At 43.7% G+C, this 16,992-nt stretch overlaps 1 protein-coding gene across 1 annotated transcript in view; it reads right to left on the reverse strand.

Annotated features, from left to right (window-relative positions):
- Nucleotides 1-16,992, reverse strand: part of LOC126263195 (endoplasmic reticulum transmembrane helix translocase) — a 190,358-nt gene that overhangs the window by 73,127 nt on the left and 100,239 nt on the right. Inside the window, exon 16 of the mRNA XM_049960258.1 lies at nt 12,192-12,320. Coding sequence (XP_049816215.1) covers nt 12,192-12,320 — 129 coding nt within the window. The remainder of the gene's footprint in view (nt 1-12,191; nt 12,321-16,992) is intronic.

Consider the following 16,992-nt stretch of genomic DNA (forward strand, 5'->3'; position numbering starts at 1 on the left):
CCTTTTTTCCTCACCTCCCTGCCCCACAACCTCCTGATGCTGTGCCTGTTGGCAGTCTAGTCCCTTCATTCTCCACACAGTGTTCGTCTCTCTCCTCACCCATACACTACTATCCTTCCCTTCCCCAACCCCCGCAGACTGCCACTTGCATCCCAGGTGATAGTTGCATTCCAGCTTGAGATGCTGGAGTTGGCAGTTGTGTGCTCGTGAGGTGTGTGTGTGTTACCTGTGGCCGAAAGCTTTGTGTGTCTTAATTGTGCCTGTCTGCAACTTGATGCGTCTTCTTTACGGTAAGTAGAAATCTGTCTTTTCCTACATTGTTGTTATTCCTATCTACAGCTCAACTGTTTGAGAAAGTGTAGTTAGGCATTTTTGGATTAATGTGCTGTATATTATTAGCGAGTGTAAAGTGTTTTGATACTGTTCTGCAGTAAGACTTGCAGACAGTGATTAAAACTGACATCTCTACCAAAAATCTGTTTGAAGTGTTTATTACTGAAGACAAGTTACTTAGTAGCCTACAATCTTCACTTAACAATACTCCGACATCTTGATGAGTCAACAAGGCCACGACCTGGAGCTGTTATCTGCTGCAAGAGAGACATCTTTCATAAAAGATGCCACGCAGGAGAACTCTGTACATACTCTTTTAGGGGTTTGCCAGATCTGCACACCTCCAAACATGACACCCGTGTTTATAGCCGATAAATGTCAGGGCACATACATATTAACATACGTTGAGTGTTGTGACACTAGTCCATCCTGTGCAAGAATCTCTATCACTGCATAATTATTGTGACCCACATCTGAACATGCTTGCTGTAGTCATGCCTCATTCTCATGCTAAAATTTTTAACATGCCCCCCCCCCCTCACACACACACATTCTCTATATATATAATAGAGGGAAACATTCCACGTAGGAAACATGGATATGTGTGTGTGTGCGAGTGTATACCCGTCCTTTTTTCCCCCTAAGGTACGTCTTTCCACTCCGGGGATTGGAATGACTCCTTACCCTCTCCCTTAAAACCCAAATCCTTTCGTCTTTCCCTCTCCTTCCCTCTTTCCTGACGAGGCAACCGTTGGTTGCGAAAGCTAGAATTTTGTGTGTATGTTTGTGTTTGTTGACCTGCCAGCACTTTCATAAATATAAAAACAATGATGTGTGACTTACCGAACGAAAGTGCTGGCAGGTCGATAGACACACAAACAAACACAAACACACACACAAAATTTAAGCTTTCGCAACAAACTGTTGCCTCATCAGGAAAGAGGGAAGGAGAGGGAAAGACGAAAGGATGTGGGTTTTAAGGGAGAGGGTAAGCAGTCATTCCAATCCCAGGAGCGGAAAGACTTACCTTGGGGGAAAAAAGGACAGGTATACACTCGCACACACACACATATCCATCCACACATATACAGAGTCTGCATATGTGTGGATGGACATGCGTGCGTGTGCGAGCACACACCTGTCCCTCCCTCCCCCAAGGCAAGTCCCCCTGCTCCCGGGACCGGAACAACCCCCCACCCTCCCCCCCAAAACCCACATCACCCTCCTCCCCCCCCCCCCCCCCACCCCGACGATGCAACAGTCCGCCGCGAATGCCTGAATCCCGCGTGCATGCCCGTGCCCGTCCGTGTGTCCATCAACCCACCAGCGCCCCCGCCCGGCAAGCCACATCATCTCTGCTTTTCATATATCTAACAAAGATGATGTGACTTACCGAACGAAAGCGCTGGCAGGTCGATAGACACACAAACAAACACAAACACACACGCAAAATTCAAGCTTTCGCAACAAACTGTTGCCTCATCAGGAAAGAGGGGAAGGAGAGGGAAAGACGAAAGGATGTGGGTTTTAAGGGAGAGGGTAAGGAGTCATTCCAATCCCGGGAGCGGAAAGACTTACCTTAGGGGGAAAAAAGGACAGGTATACACTCGCGCGCACACACACACATATGCATCCACACATATACAGACACAAGCAGACATATTTAAAGACAAAGAGTTTGGGCAGAGATGTCAGTAGAGGCGGAAGTGAAGAGGCAAAGATGATGTTGAATGACAGGTGAGGTATGAGTGGCGGCAACTTGAAATTAGCGGAGATTGAGGCCTGGTGGATAACGGGAAGAGAGGATATATTGAAGAGCAAGTTCCCATCTCCGGAGTTCGGATAGGTTGGTGTTGATGGGAAGTATCCAGATAACCCGGACGGTGTAACACTGTGCCAAGATGTGCTGGCCGTGCACCAAGGCATGTTTAGCCACAGGGTGATCCTCATTACCAACAAACACTGTCTGCCTGTGTCCATTCATGTGAATGGACAGTTTGTTACTGGTCATTCCCACATAGAATGCATCACAGTGTAGGCAGGTCAGTTGGTAAATCACGTGGGTGCTTTCACATGTGGCTCTGCCTTTGATCGTGTACACCTTCCGGGTTACAGGACTGGAGTAGGTGGTGGTGGGAGGGTGCATGGGACAGGTTTTACACCGGGGGCGGTTATAAGGATAGGAGCCAGAGGGTAGGGAAGGTGGTTTGCAGATTTCATAGGGATGAACTAACAGGTTACGAAGGTTAGGTGGACGGCGGAAAGACACTGTTGGTGGAGTGGAGAGGATTTCATGAAGGATGGATCTCATTTCAGGGCAGGATTTGAGGATGTCGTATCCCTGCTGGAGAGCCACATTCAGAGTCTGGTCCAGTCCCGGAAAGTATCCTGTCACAAGTGGGACACTTTGGGGTTCTTCTGTGGGGGATTCTGGGTTCGAGGGGATGAGGAAGTGGCTTTGGTTATTTGTTTCTGTACCAGGTCGGGAGGGTAGTTGTGAGATGCGAAAGCTGTTGTCAGGTTGTTGGTGTAATGATTCAGGGATTCTGGACTGGTCCTACTCCAAATCCCATGCCACATTTCTTGACGTTAACCTCCATCTGTCCAATGGCCAGCTTCACACGTCCGTCCACATCAAACCCACCAACAAGCAAAAGTACCTCCATTATGACAGCTGCCACCCATTCCACATCAAACGGTCCCTTCCCTACAGCCTAGGTCTTCGTTGCAAACGAATCTGCTCCAGTTCGGAATCCCTGAACCATTACACCAACAACCTGACAACAGCTTTCGCATCTCGCAACTACCCTCCCGACCTGGTACAGAAGCAAATAACCAGAGCCACTTCCTCATCCCCTCGAACCCAGAATCCCCCACAGAAGAACCCCAAAAGTGCCCCACTTGTGACAGGATACTTTCCGGGACTGGACCAGACTTTGAATGTGGCTCTCCAGCAGGGATACGGCTTCCTCAAATCCTGCCCTGAAATGAGATCCATCCTTCATGAAACCCTCCCCACTCCACCAACAGTGTCTTTCCGCCGTCCACCTAACCTTCGTAACCTGTTAGTTCATCCCTATGAAATCCCCAAACCACCTTCCCTACCCTCTGGCTCCTATCCTTGTAACCGCCCCCGGTGTAAAACCTGTCCCATGCACCCTCCCACCACCACCTACTCCAGTCCTGTAACCCGGAAGGTGTACACGATCAAAGGCAGAGCCACATGTGAAAGCACCCACGTGATTTACCAACTGACCTGCCTACACTGTGATGCATTCTATGTGGGAATGACCAGCAACAAACTGTCCATTCGCATGAATGGACACAGGCAGACTGTGTTTGTTGGTAATGAGGATCACCCTGTGGCTAAACATGCCTTGGTGCACGGCCAGCACATCTTGGCACAGTGTTACACCGTCCGGGTTATCTGGATACTTCCCACCAACACCAACCTATCCGAACTCCGGAGATGGGAACTTGCTCTTCAATATATCCTCTCTTCCCGTTACCCACCAGGCCTCAATCTCCGCTAATTTCAAGTTGCCGCCACTCATACCTCACCTGTCATTCAACATCATCTTTGCCTCTTTACTTCTGCTTCGACTGACATCTCTGCCCAAACTCTTTGTCTTTAAATATGTCTGCTTGTGTCTGTATATGTGTGTGTGTGTGTGTGTGTGTGTGTGTGTGTGTGTGTGTGCGCGCGCGTGCGTGCGTGCGAGCGCGCGCGCGAGCTAGTTGTGCCTGTCCTTTTTCCCCCCTAAGGTGGGTCTTTCCGCTACCGGGATTGGGGTGGCTCCTTGCCCTCTCCCTAGGAGCCTGCATCCTTTCGTCTTTCCCTCTCCTTCCCTCTTTCTTGGTGGGGCGGCGGTTTTTTGCAAGGGCTTGAATTTTGTGTGTGTGTTTGTGTGTCTGTCGACCTGCCAGTGCTTTCGTTCAGTGGGTCACACATCTTTGTTTTTAGATATATTTTTCCCACGTGGAATGTTTCCCAAAACTCTTTGTCTTCAAATATGTCTGCTTGTTAGATGTCTGCTTGTGTCTGTATATGTGTGGATGGATATGTGTGTGTGTGCGCGCGAGTGTATACCTGTCCTTTTTTTCCCCCAAGGTAAGTCTTTCCGCTCCCGAGATTGGAATGACTCCTTACCCTCTCCCTTAAAACCACATCCTTTCGTCTTTCCCTCTCCTTCCCTCTTTCCTGATGAGGCAACAGTTTGTTGCGAAAGCTTGAATTTTGTGTGTGTGTGTGTGTGTGTGTGTGTGTCTATTGACCTGTCAGCGCTTTCGTTCGGTAAGTCACACATCTTTGTTTTTAGACATATTTTTCCCATGTGGAATGTTTGTCTCTCTCTCTCTCTCTCTCTCTCTCTCTATATATATATATATATATATATATATTGATGTGAGTTACCGAACGAAAGCGCTGGCAGGTAAGTCACATCATCTTTGTTTTTAGATATATTTTTCCCCACGTGGAATGTTTCCCTCTAATATATATATATATTCCCCACGTGGAATGTTTCCCTCTATTATATATATATATATATATATATATATATATATATATATATATATATATATATTTTCCACGTGGGAAAAATATATCTGAAAACTAAGATGATGTGACTTACCGAACGAAAGCGCTGGCATGTCGATAGACACACAAACAAACACACACACAAAATTCAAGCTTTCGCAACAAACTGTTGCCTCATCAGGAAAGAGGGAAGGAGAGGGAAAGACGAAAGGATGTGGGCTTTAAGGGAGAGGGTAAGGAGTCATTTCAATCCCGGGAGCGGAAAGACTTACCTTAGGGGGAAAAAAGGACGGGTATACACTCGCACACACACACATATCCAACCACACATATACAGACACAATCAGACATATACAGAGGCAAATGTCTGCTTGTGTCTGCGCATGTGCGGACGGACACGTGCGCGTGTGCGAGTGCATACCCGTCCACCCCTCCGCCCAAGGCAAGCCCCTCCGCCCCCGGGACCGGAATGACTCCTCAACCTCTCCCCCAGCCATTGATGCCACTTCCTTATACACAAATATTCCGCACGTCCAGGGCCTGCTGCGATGGAGCATTTCCTTTCACGCCGCTCACCTGCCACCCTACCTAAAACCTCTTTCCTCATCACCTTAGCAAGTTTTATCCTGACCCACAACTTCTTCACTTTTGAAGGCCAGACATACCAACAACTAAAGGGAACTGCCATGGATACCAGGATGGCCCCCTCGTATGCCAACCTATTCATGGGTGCTTAGAGGAAGCCTTCTTGGTTACCCAGGCCTGCCAACCCAAAGTTTGGTACAGATTTATTGATGACATCTTCATGATCTGGACTCACAGTGAAGAAGAACTTCAGAATTTCCTCTCCAACCTCAACTCCTTTGGTTCCATCAGATTCACTTGGTCCTACTCCAAATCCCATGCCACTTTCCTTGACGTTGACCTCCACCTGTCCAATGGCCAGCTTCACACGTCCGTCCACATCAAACCCACCAACAAGCAACAGTACCTCCATTATGACAGCTGCCACCCATTCCACATCAAATGGTCCCTTCCCTACAGTCTAGGTCTTCATGGCAAACGAATCTGCTCCAGTCCGGAATCCCTGAGCCATTACACCAACAACCTGACAACAGCTTTCGCATCTCGCAACTACCCTCCCGACCTGGTACAGAAGCAAATAACCAGAGCCACCTCCTCATCCCCTCGAACCCAGAATCCCCCACAGAAGAACCACAAAAGTGCCCCACTCATGACAGGATACTTTCCGGGACTGGACCAGACTCTGAATGTGTGTCTCCAACAGGGATACGACTTCCTCAAATCCTGCCCTGAAATGAGATCCATCCTTCATGAAATCCTCCCCACTCCACCAACAGTGTCTTTCCGCCGTCCACCTAACCTTCGTAACCTGTTAGTTCATCCCTATGATATCCCCAAACCACCTTCCCTACCCTCTGGCTCCTATCCTTGTAACCGCCCCCGGTGTAAAACCTGTCCCATGCACCCTCCCACCACCACCTACTCCAGTCCTGTAACCCGGAAGGTGTACACGATCAAAGGCAGAACCACATGTGAAAGCACCCACGTGATTTACCAACTGACCTGCCTACACTGTGATGCATTCTATGTGGGAATGACCAGCAACAAACTGTCCATTCGCATGAATGGGCACAGGCAGACAGTGTTTGTTGGTAATGAGGATCACCCTGTGGCTAAACATGCCTTGGTGCACGGCCAGCACATCTTGGCACAGTGTTACACCGTCCGGGTTATCTGAATACTTCCCACCAACACCAACCTATCCGAACCCCGGAGATGGGAATTTGCTCTTCAATATATCCTCTCTTCCCGTTACCCACCAGGCCTCAATCTCCGCTAATTTCAAGTTGCCGCCACTCATACCTCACCTGTCATTCAACATCATCTTTGCCTCTTCACTTCTGCCTCGACTGACATCTCTGCCCAAACTCTTTGTCTTTAAATATGTCTGCTTGTGAGATGTCTGCTTGTGTCTGTATATGTGTGGATGGATATGTGTGTGTGTGCGAGTGTATACCATTCCTTTTTTCCCCCAAAGGTAAGTCTTTCCGCTCCCGGGATTGGAATGACTCCTTACCCTCTCCCCTAAAACCCACATCCTTTCGTCTTTCCCTCTCCTTCCCTCTTTCCTGATGAGGCAACAGTTTGTTGCGAAAGCTTGAATTTTGTGTGTGTGTGTTTGTGTGTCTATCGACCTGCCAGCGCTTTCGTTCGGTAAGTCACATCATCTTTGTTTTTAGATATATTTTTCCCACGTGAAATGTCTCCCCCCCCCTCCCCCACCGCTCTCTCTCTCTCTCTCTCTATATATATATATATATATATATATATATATATATATTCCTCTCTGATGTGCCCTACCCAATCAATCTCTTCTTTTGGTCAAGTTGTGTCAGATCGCTTTTCTTCCTAATTCAGCTCAGTACCTCTCCACTAGTTATCCAATTCCACACTCTTCTGCAGCACCAAATTTCAAAAGCTTTTATTCTTTTTGTGTCTGAACTGTTTACCAATCATGTTTCACTTACTTTCACTTACATATAAGGCTACACTTTGAAAAATTATCTTCAGAATAGACTTAACAAACTTATTTCTCCTTTTTAGAAATGATTTTCTTTCTGTTCCTGCCAGTTTACATTTATACCTTTTCTCTTTTAGCGATTAGCAGTTATTTTGATGCCCAAATAAAAAAAATATTCATCTACTATTTTAAGTGTCTAATTTTATAATGAATGTCACAAGCATCTCCTGATTTTTTATATAGACCACATTTCATTAATGCTGTTTTACTTCCACTGATATGCATCTTATAATCTCTTTATAAGACACTATCTTCGTTAAACTGCTCTTCCATGTCTTTTGCCACTTCTGACAGTGACAGTATCATTGGTAAACCTCAAAGTTTTTATTTATTTTCTCTGAACTTCAATTACGTTTCTAAATTTCTCCTTTATTTTCTTCACTGCTTGCTCAACATACAAACTGAATAACATTGGGGACAGGTTACAATCCAGTCACTCCCTTTTCAGCTACAGTTTCTCTTTCACACTCTTCAGCTCTTACAACTGCAGCCTATTTTCTGTACAAATAAATGAAGATTTGCTTTTCCTCAAGCTACCATCTAAGATGAGTCGTATGACCAATACTGACTCATTTGTTTCTACATTTCTCTTGAACACAAACTGAGCATCACCCTAGGTCAGCTCCAACCAGCTGTTCCATTCTTCTGTAAATTGTTTGTGTCACTATTTTGCAACCATGACTTATTGGCAATGATGTGGGTGACCAGTACAGTAGGTGGTGAGGTCAGCTGTGATAGGTCAGGATATCAGATGTTCACAACCCTGGGTGTGGCCACATTGGCGTGGTGACAGGTGTCAGGTGGATGTTGACAGCTGGCTACGTAATGCCATCAGCATTGCAGCTGCAGCCCTGATTCAGAAAAGGATTGAAGAGACATGCACTGCACAGTGCACAATGCCCACATCTGCTGGTCTGCCCCCGTTGCTCAGCACAAAGTGTATCGGGTAAGACAGGACCAAACTATATGGCCCCCAGAATACATGACGACGGTGGCATGTGTGCTCAAAGGGGGATGGTGAATGGTGAAAGTATTTGCCCACTCAGATGGTATCAGCTGGACAGCTAGATGGCCCAAGCTTGAACTCCAGGCCACCAGGAAGGTGACTGGTTGCAGATGGACAGTCACCCAGTGGGTGGCCCACTGGTGGAAGGGCACAAAGTCAGCTGCATCCAGGCTTAGCACAGGCAGTAGCCTGTGCAGCCTGCTGACTCCTCTTGGCTCAAAGACTGGCTTGGACCACCTCTTGTGGATACTGGCTTGGATCTCCTCTGGCTGCTAGTGGCTGGTGATGACTGTGTGCTAGCTCTCCAAATATATGCATTTAAGCCTTGTCTGCTAGTGTTTCTGATGGAACAGCACTCCTGGCCTCTAAGTCATAACAGGTCACAGACACTGGGTGTTATCATCGGGTAATCACAACGTCATTTGCCCCAGCTTTCTCACCCTGTCGGCTCCTCCAGAGGCCCTATAGGTTTTGTAATGGATGGCAGCTCCTCTTTTCAGAGGACTGGGAAGTATCTTCAGCAATGTCAGCTTGCTGCTTACACGTTCTTGCACCAGTACATCTAATTAGTCAGATGTCTTACAACACCCCTCCGTATGACATCAGTTTGCTGAGTTGGTCACAAGAGCCTTTTTGTCATGTGCAACATATTAAACTGATGGTTTAGTAGTATTCACACTGTTCAGCATCTGTCTTCTTTGTAACTGGAATTATTACATTCTTCTTGAAAACTGTGCAAAATATATGAGACAGGCGAAAAAGTTCTGTCATGGCTGGCTCTCACAACAATTGCATTAATTCTGAGGAAATGTTGTTCACTACAGGTGTCTTGTTTTGACTTGGGTGGTTCAGTGCTCTGTCAAATTCTTCTCACAGTATGATCTCTCTCATCTCATTTTCATCCCCTTCCTCCTCCCTTTCCGTAAGATGATCTTTAAGTTTGTTTCCCTTGTATAGCCCTTACACATTCCTTCCATTTTTCAGCCTTCATCTGAGCTTTAAATACTCATATATGTGCTTCTCTTTCCTCTGAAGATCTAATTTTTCCGGTATGTGGCCTCTATATTTCTGCTATTTATGCATGTTTCTCTAGCCTTGCATTGCTCCTCTAATTATTCCTGCTTTGCCACATTGCACCTCCTACTTGTCTCTTTTTTAGTGTCTGTGATACCATGTCCCTGCTTCATTTTTATATTTCCTCCTTTCATTCATTAAATTCAATATCTCATGTTATCGAACGATTTCTATTGGACCTTGTCATTTTGATTATTTGATCTTCTGTTGTCTTCACTATTTCATCTCTCAAAGCTAGCCTTCATCTGCTGTTGTACTCATCCCCCCACTCCATTTTATCATTGTGTGATGCTCCCTTTACAACCCTCAATAACTCCAGGTTTTTCCAATTTATTCATGTCTCCCCTCCTTAATTTCTTACCTTTCTGCAATTTACTGAATTTAAAATTGGATTTAGAAATCTCTGACATACCATTATCTAACCTATCTTAAACCTTCTGAGGCCTCCAGGTATCGTCCATGTATTCTACTTTCTTTCATGATTCTTAAACCAAATACTGGCAATGATTAAATTGTTATCTGTGAAATTCTAACTTGCAGCTTCTGTTTTCATTTCTTTTCCTGAGTTTATGTACTACTACCTTTCCTTCTCTTCCTTTTCCTAATATCAAATTCCAGTTTCCCATTACAACTGAATTTTTATCTCCCTGATCATCTGAATAATTTATTTCATTTCATCATAAATTCTTTTGACATTTGCAGATACAAGGTGTCCCCATCCAAACCTCCTCGATTTCAAAGACCCAGGAAAAAATCCACAGAAGACACGACAATGAAAAATGCACCACATTGCAGAGCATCTCAAAGAATTTATTTAATTGTCATCAGTACACCTCTACATGTGAACCATTTGTAGCACAAAGAATATAGAGTCTATATTCAATTTCTTGCCAAGTTCTTTGCAACATTTCCTCTGTTATTGTTGCAATCGCATTAGTGATATGATGTCGCAACAAAGGAATATCGTCCACTTTGGTAGCATACACGTGGTCCTTTACGAATCCCCACATGAAGAAATCAAGCGGCGTAATGTCAGGTGAAAGTGGTGGCCAGGTAATGGCGTCCGATCCAACGATTTGGAAATTTTCTATCCAGGAACTTGCGAACAGCTGTTAACCAATGCGGTGGAGCTCCATCTTGTTGAAAAATGATGTTGGGTTGCAAGTTTTGTAACTGCTCCAACATGTAAAGATACACTGACCCATTCAGTGTTTGTTCCGCAAAGAAGAACAGTCCAACAATCCTGTCTCACATTAGCCCACACCAGACATTTAGTTTAGAGCTGTCACAAACATGTTCAATGATGACGTGCGGATTTCGCGAACCCCAAATTCGAACATTATGCCTATTAACCCTGCCTAATAGATGAAAGGTTACCCCATCTAAGAATAAACATCTTTTGAGCAAGCCGGCATCCATATCAATACGCTGCAGCATATTCGAAGCAAATTGTTGTTGGTGTGGTTTGTCGTTCGGCATCAGATGTTGCATAATTTTCACTTTGTAAGCACACATACGAAGATGCTGGTGAACTACACGATGCAATGTTGATCGAAGTACATCAAGTTGCCTAGATGATTGAAGAATTGACTTACGTGGGCTTCTGAGAAACGTGAGTCTGATGTCCTCCATTGTCTCTTCTGAAACTCCATTGCGTGCACCGCCAGAATGTTTCAGAACACTTCCTGTTGCCAGAAACTTCCTATACCATTCCTTAATTGTTTTCACATCAGGTGGATCACATTCATCACGATCATGATCATTTCTTTGCACAGTAATCGGCGATTTTGTTTCTGCAAACCACACTACTGCTTGCACACGCTGCTGTGGATTTGGCATTTTCACTTCACTGCACTCTGGCAATGATACTTGGAACTTCTGATGAGGGAATATAAATTCTTTGAGATGCTCTACAATATGGTGCATTTTTCATTGTTGTGTCTACTGTGGTTTTTCTCTCTTGTGTCCTTGAAATCAGGGAGGTTTGAGTGGGACATCCTGTATAGTATGCACATAAACTTTTACTACTGTGGTGGATGTTGGCTTAGTATCTCTCTTGGCCATGATAATTTGGTCAAAACACTGTTGACAGTAGCTTAACTGCACTCCCGCTTTTTTATTCATTACTAGACTCACTCCAGTACTGCCCCATTTCACTTTATATTTATAACTCTGTACTCACGTAACATAGGTCCTGTTCTTTCCACCACTGAACTTCACTAAGACCCAATACGCCTAACTTCAACCTATCCATTTATCTTTTTTAGTTCTCCTATTTACCTACTCAATTAAGGATGCTGGTGACATGCCAAATATTTTGTAATCATGCTGATTACTGAATTAGGATGTTTCTTATTGCAGCAATATCTACAACTAAGTTTCAAGTTGTTGCATGACAATTTCAAATGGATCACTTGCACATAATGGAAATTAAATTAATGAGGCACGAACACTTGTTGTTCCACAAGTGTACTGAAATGCATCTGCAACCAAATAATCATAATCCAAGTCTATGAACTTACCTGAATATTCTAATACTGGAGCTGCTTGTCCTTAATGAAAGACATTTCTAATTTGAACAAAAAAACTAAAAATCGGGCTACATTCTGAAAATCTGTCACATATATACTTACCCTTTTTTCTAGAGTATCCTTATCATGGTGCCTAGTTCCTCCAGAACTACTTTCGTTGGAGAAGTTTCTTCTGAACCTTTTCTCCTCTGTTTGAGCTTGTGCATCTTTCCCATGGGGCCTCCACTGGCCCTAAAAATTATTGTGTTTCATTAACATCCACAGTTCTTGAGGAATAAAAGCAGGAAGCATCCATCACACTAGGAATTATCAGCAATATAAACATGAAGAAATGGTAACTATGGTTTGTAATAAAATACAAATTTTAAAATGTAGTGATGTATAAAATCTTTCACTCTAATTTGTTTGTGACAGTGAAACATTGGTTACAGAAAGGGAAAATTACAAAAATCTCAGCGTCACAAAACATTAAGTACATCCACATCTATATTCTGCAAGTCACTTGCGTGTGTGACAGAGGGTATGTTGTGTACCATTACCACATCCCCCCTCCTGTTCCAGTAGTAAATGTTTCACGGGAAGAACGTTTGCTGCTAAGCCTCCACATAGGCCTGAATCTCTCTAATTTTACCTCCCTGGTCATTTTGTGAGATGTACGTAGAATGAAGCAATAGGTGGATTGTTTCTTCTAGGAACGTATGCTCTTGGAAATTTTTTTCAAGCCATGTCAAAAATTGCATTCCTTTATTAAGTCTCTTTTTTTCTTTCCCTACACAAGAATGAGAATATTGCTCTCATTGAACAACAAAACACTGAAGTTCAATCTTTAGGAAACCAACTTAACAGGAGACCTACGTGCTTACTGGTGCCTAAGATGAACATGATAACCTGCTCACGATAAATGATTTCTGGCTATAATATAGTTGCATTAAACCCGTCAAAAAATTTGGTACTACTCAAAGCAATTTGCCTTTTAAATGGGATTTACGAGGCAAATCGACAAGTTCCACCTGATCGTGAACAGGAGCCATTTAAAATGAAATGCTAAATGATCTCAAAAATAACTCAAAAACAGATATAAAATTTACAGTATCCTCAAAAGGTTTAGGAAACTGAGCTTGTAATTCTTTCAACACCATGATAAATTCTTCGAAATTTGCATTTTCTTTAATGTTAGTGAGCTTAGGGAAATGGACGATGTTTTATGTCACAAGTTGTTCCTTCCAGAATGCAGTTCTCTTTTCAAGTGCACCCACTTTCTCCTTGAAATCATAAATAAATTGCTTCTCACCTTGTAATGTCTTACCAAGGCCAGCTTGCAGCCAATTCAGTTTAAAACATGACATATGCAATCCATTCCACATCTTTTAATTTTTGTTCTTGCTTTCCTTTTTCCATCAGAAATTTAACAATTTTTTTTTGTTCAATTTCATCAAAAATTTTTGCAACTGATGTAATAATGCGTTCAACTTCAGACCATTTATCATTCATAGCACCAATTTCATCATGTGCTCCACACCCACAAATTTAGCACATAGTACAGAACAATTAATCCTGTACAAATCATCTGTTGATCATTGTAATTTTTTGCTCTTTCATGGTCAACTAAATCCTTAAATTCTTTTCGCATGGTGATATAATACAGTTTCATAGCAAATTTGTGGGAGCCATCAATTACGCAACAGCATAATACATAATGAGAATTCTCAACCTTCTCTTCTGCAATACGCATTCATTTTTAGAGACCTATGATGACAGATTGCTGGATTATCTCCTTTTGTGCAAACAGGCACTGCACCTGTGAACTTCCTTTACACCACAAAGAAACTGCAGAGGATAAACAGCATTGACAAAATGATTCTGCCTAACTCAGAAAAGTTATTTCAACTGAAAAATTCTGTACAAAAGGACAGAAGAAAGTGTAACATTGCACTTCATTGCAGCACATCGTGCATGCATGCAGTTTTGCATGCAGTGGCCAGCCCTACTGTAGAAGCATGAATGGCTTTAGGAAACATATATGCTGTAAGAAGGAAAATTAAAGAAACCTTTGGTAAAATAAGCAGCAGCTATATGAACAATAAGTGCTCCGATGCGAAGCTAGCACTAAGCAAACGGGTGGGCACTGGAAAGTAGAAGGAATTTGTTTAAGGGCTCTATAAAGGAAAGAAACTTAATAACAATACAGTATGTCTGAGTGAAACCTCCCTGACTTAAAAGAAACTATGAGACATAGGTACTTGCAGTTTGAAGCATCATGCAAGTTAACTCAGAAAATTTTGTTTATCTTTTCCCTACTCGATTCCTTTAGTATTGTTTCAGGTGCTAAATTTTTACCAAAAATAACTACATATCATTAAAGAGCCCAAGTTGCGGTGTGGTATGGTCTGCAGAAACGAAATCACCCACTGCTGTCCAAAGAAATTACTGATGTGAATTTCAAAAGGGAACCATAAGATGTTACTACAATTAAGGCTTGGTATGAGAAGTTCCTAGCCACGGGAAAAGTAAACAGTCAGTCAATTTCTGGCAGAAAACACACATCTGACGAGATGGTAGAGGGGATCAGAGAGACCATACAAAGAAGTCCATCAAAGTCAGCATCACAAGAGTTAAGCATCTGTTGCTCAACAGTTCACAAGGTGCTGCACAAATGACTTCGCTTGAATGCACACCTGGGGTCCGGAAATCCCTGACAGTTTTTGGGAACATGTCGAAGACAGTGAAAAGGTGAAAGTGTGGTATGTGTTGACGAAATACAGCATAGTTGGACCATTTTTCTTCACTGAGCAAACATTAACAGGAACCGGAACCATTTATTTGGACAAGCTTAAGAAATTTAGTATCCCTCATCTTCTGCCAAAAGTAATCCTCCAGCATGATGGTGCACAACCACACTGGATTTTACATGTTCACAACTTCCTGGTCCAAACATTTCCACAGAATGGATAGGACGTGATGGATCAACCAAGTGGCTACCATGACCTTCGGACATTTCTTCCCGTGTGGTTACGTGGACTGTGCGTGACTTTGGCAATCTCCACAGAAGAACTAGAAGAACTGTGGATACAATAGCTTCCATCACAGCACTGTCTAGACATTTTATGGGTTATGAAAGGAACCCACACTGAAATGATTATTATTTTTTTTTGGTACAAAACTTACTTTGTTGGTTTTTATGCTGCTACAAGCTGCAAGTATCTATGTCTCCTATACCGAACGAAAGCGCTGGCAGGTCGATAGACACACAAACAAACACAAACATACACACAAAATTCAAGCTTATGCAACCAACGGTTGCTTCGTCAGGAAAGAGGGAAGGAGAGGGGAAGATGAAAGGATGTGGTTTTTAAGGGAGAGGGTAAGGAGTCATCACAATCCCGGGAGCGGAAAGACTTACCTTAGTGGGGAAAAAAAGGACAGGTATACACTCGCACACACACACACATATCCCTCCGCACATACACAGACACCAGCAGAAATTTGTAAAGGCAATTTCCCTTGTCCAACATGCAGGAGGTCTCCAGGGTCTTCACAGACAGGCACTAAATCCCTAATCCACAGATAAATTTCCTGCACGATATACCCACACCTCTAATCCTTCCAGTAAGAACTAGCTGCAAAGGAACACCCTCTCTTATCAGCCTACATCATTCTGAACTGGAACAACTGAACCATATTTTTTTGCTAGTGTATTGACTATTTATAATTGTGCCCAGAAATGAGAACCATCCTACCAACAATCCTTCCCGCCACATCAAAAGTGGTATTTTGCCTCCCACCCAATTTTCGTAATATCCCAGTGTGTCCTTATGCCACACTCATCCTTATCTCTTGGCACATGGGTCATACTTCTGTGGAATGTCCAGGAGCAATTCTTTCCCAATTCATCCAATTCCAGTCCCATTACAGGCTTATCCTACCTCTTCAGAGGCAGGTCCACCTGTGAAAGCACCTACGTCATATACCAGTTCTGCTGCCTTTCCTGCATAGCATTTTATGTGAATATGACCAACAACCAGCTATCCACCCAAATTAATCAGCACTGCCAAACTGTGGCCAAGAGTAGATAAGACCACCTAGTGGCAGAATATACTACATATACTACAGAGCACAATTTACTCTTATTTCAATGGCTACTTCACAACCTGTGCTATCTGGATCCTATTCCCGAACACCAGTTTTTTTGAACTACAAAGATGGGTGTTTTCCTTGCAGCACATCCTTCATTCCCGTGATCCTCCTGGTCTGAATTTCTGCTAACTTCCTGCTTCACACTTATGTTCGCACTGCCTCAGGGCTCCCCCAGTCTCCCCACCCTCTGTTCTACCACCCCCTCTCAAAGCACTCCTCCACGTAGTCTTCAGTGTGCGCTGCAATAACTTATCTGTGTCGGTGACTGTGCTGCTTTCCTATCCCAAGTGTCTGCTGCCTCTAACTCCCGTATTCCTATCCCATGCACCTGCTACCTCTTTCTGTGCTGTCTGTCAATTCTTCCCAACCCTCCCTCCCGTTCCCTGCCTCATTTCTCCCCTCATCCACTCCACTAAAAACAGCCTCTCACCACAGTCAAGCTGCAAAACTGCAGTTTCGGCACTGCAAGTTCAGCTGGCACAGTGGAACTACAGTTACCTTAATGTCATATGATAGTCACCTCCCATAACTATGCACCCCTGAGCTCAGCGATACATGTCCTGGAAACTTTGCACAGTCTTCCTTTGGGATGGTGTTCAAAAGCTACATCATGTTTCATTGGATGTCAGGACTATCGTCAAATCTCTTTCCTTTCAAAGTGATTTTGAGTCAAGGGAATAAGAAGAAGTCTGGAGAATTGAGATCCTGCAAGTTTGGTGGATGTTCACGTTGCACCACCCCGTTTTTTGCTGGGAACTGCTTGATGATA

The sequence above is a fragment of the Schistocerca nitens genome, chromosome 6 (assembly GCF_023898315.1).
Source record: "Schistocerca nitens isolate TAMUIC-IGC-003100 chromosome 6, iqSchNite1.1, whole genome shotgun sequence".
Lineage (NCBI taxonomy): Eukaryota > Metazoa > Arthropoda > Insecta > Orthoptera > Acrididae > Schistocerca > Schistocerca nitens.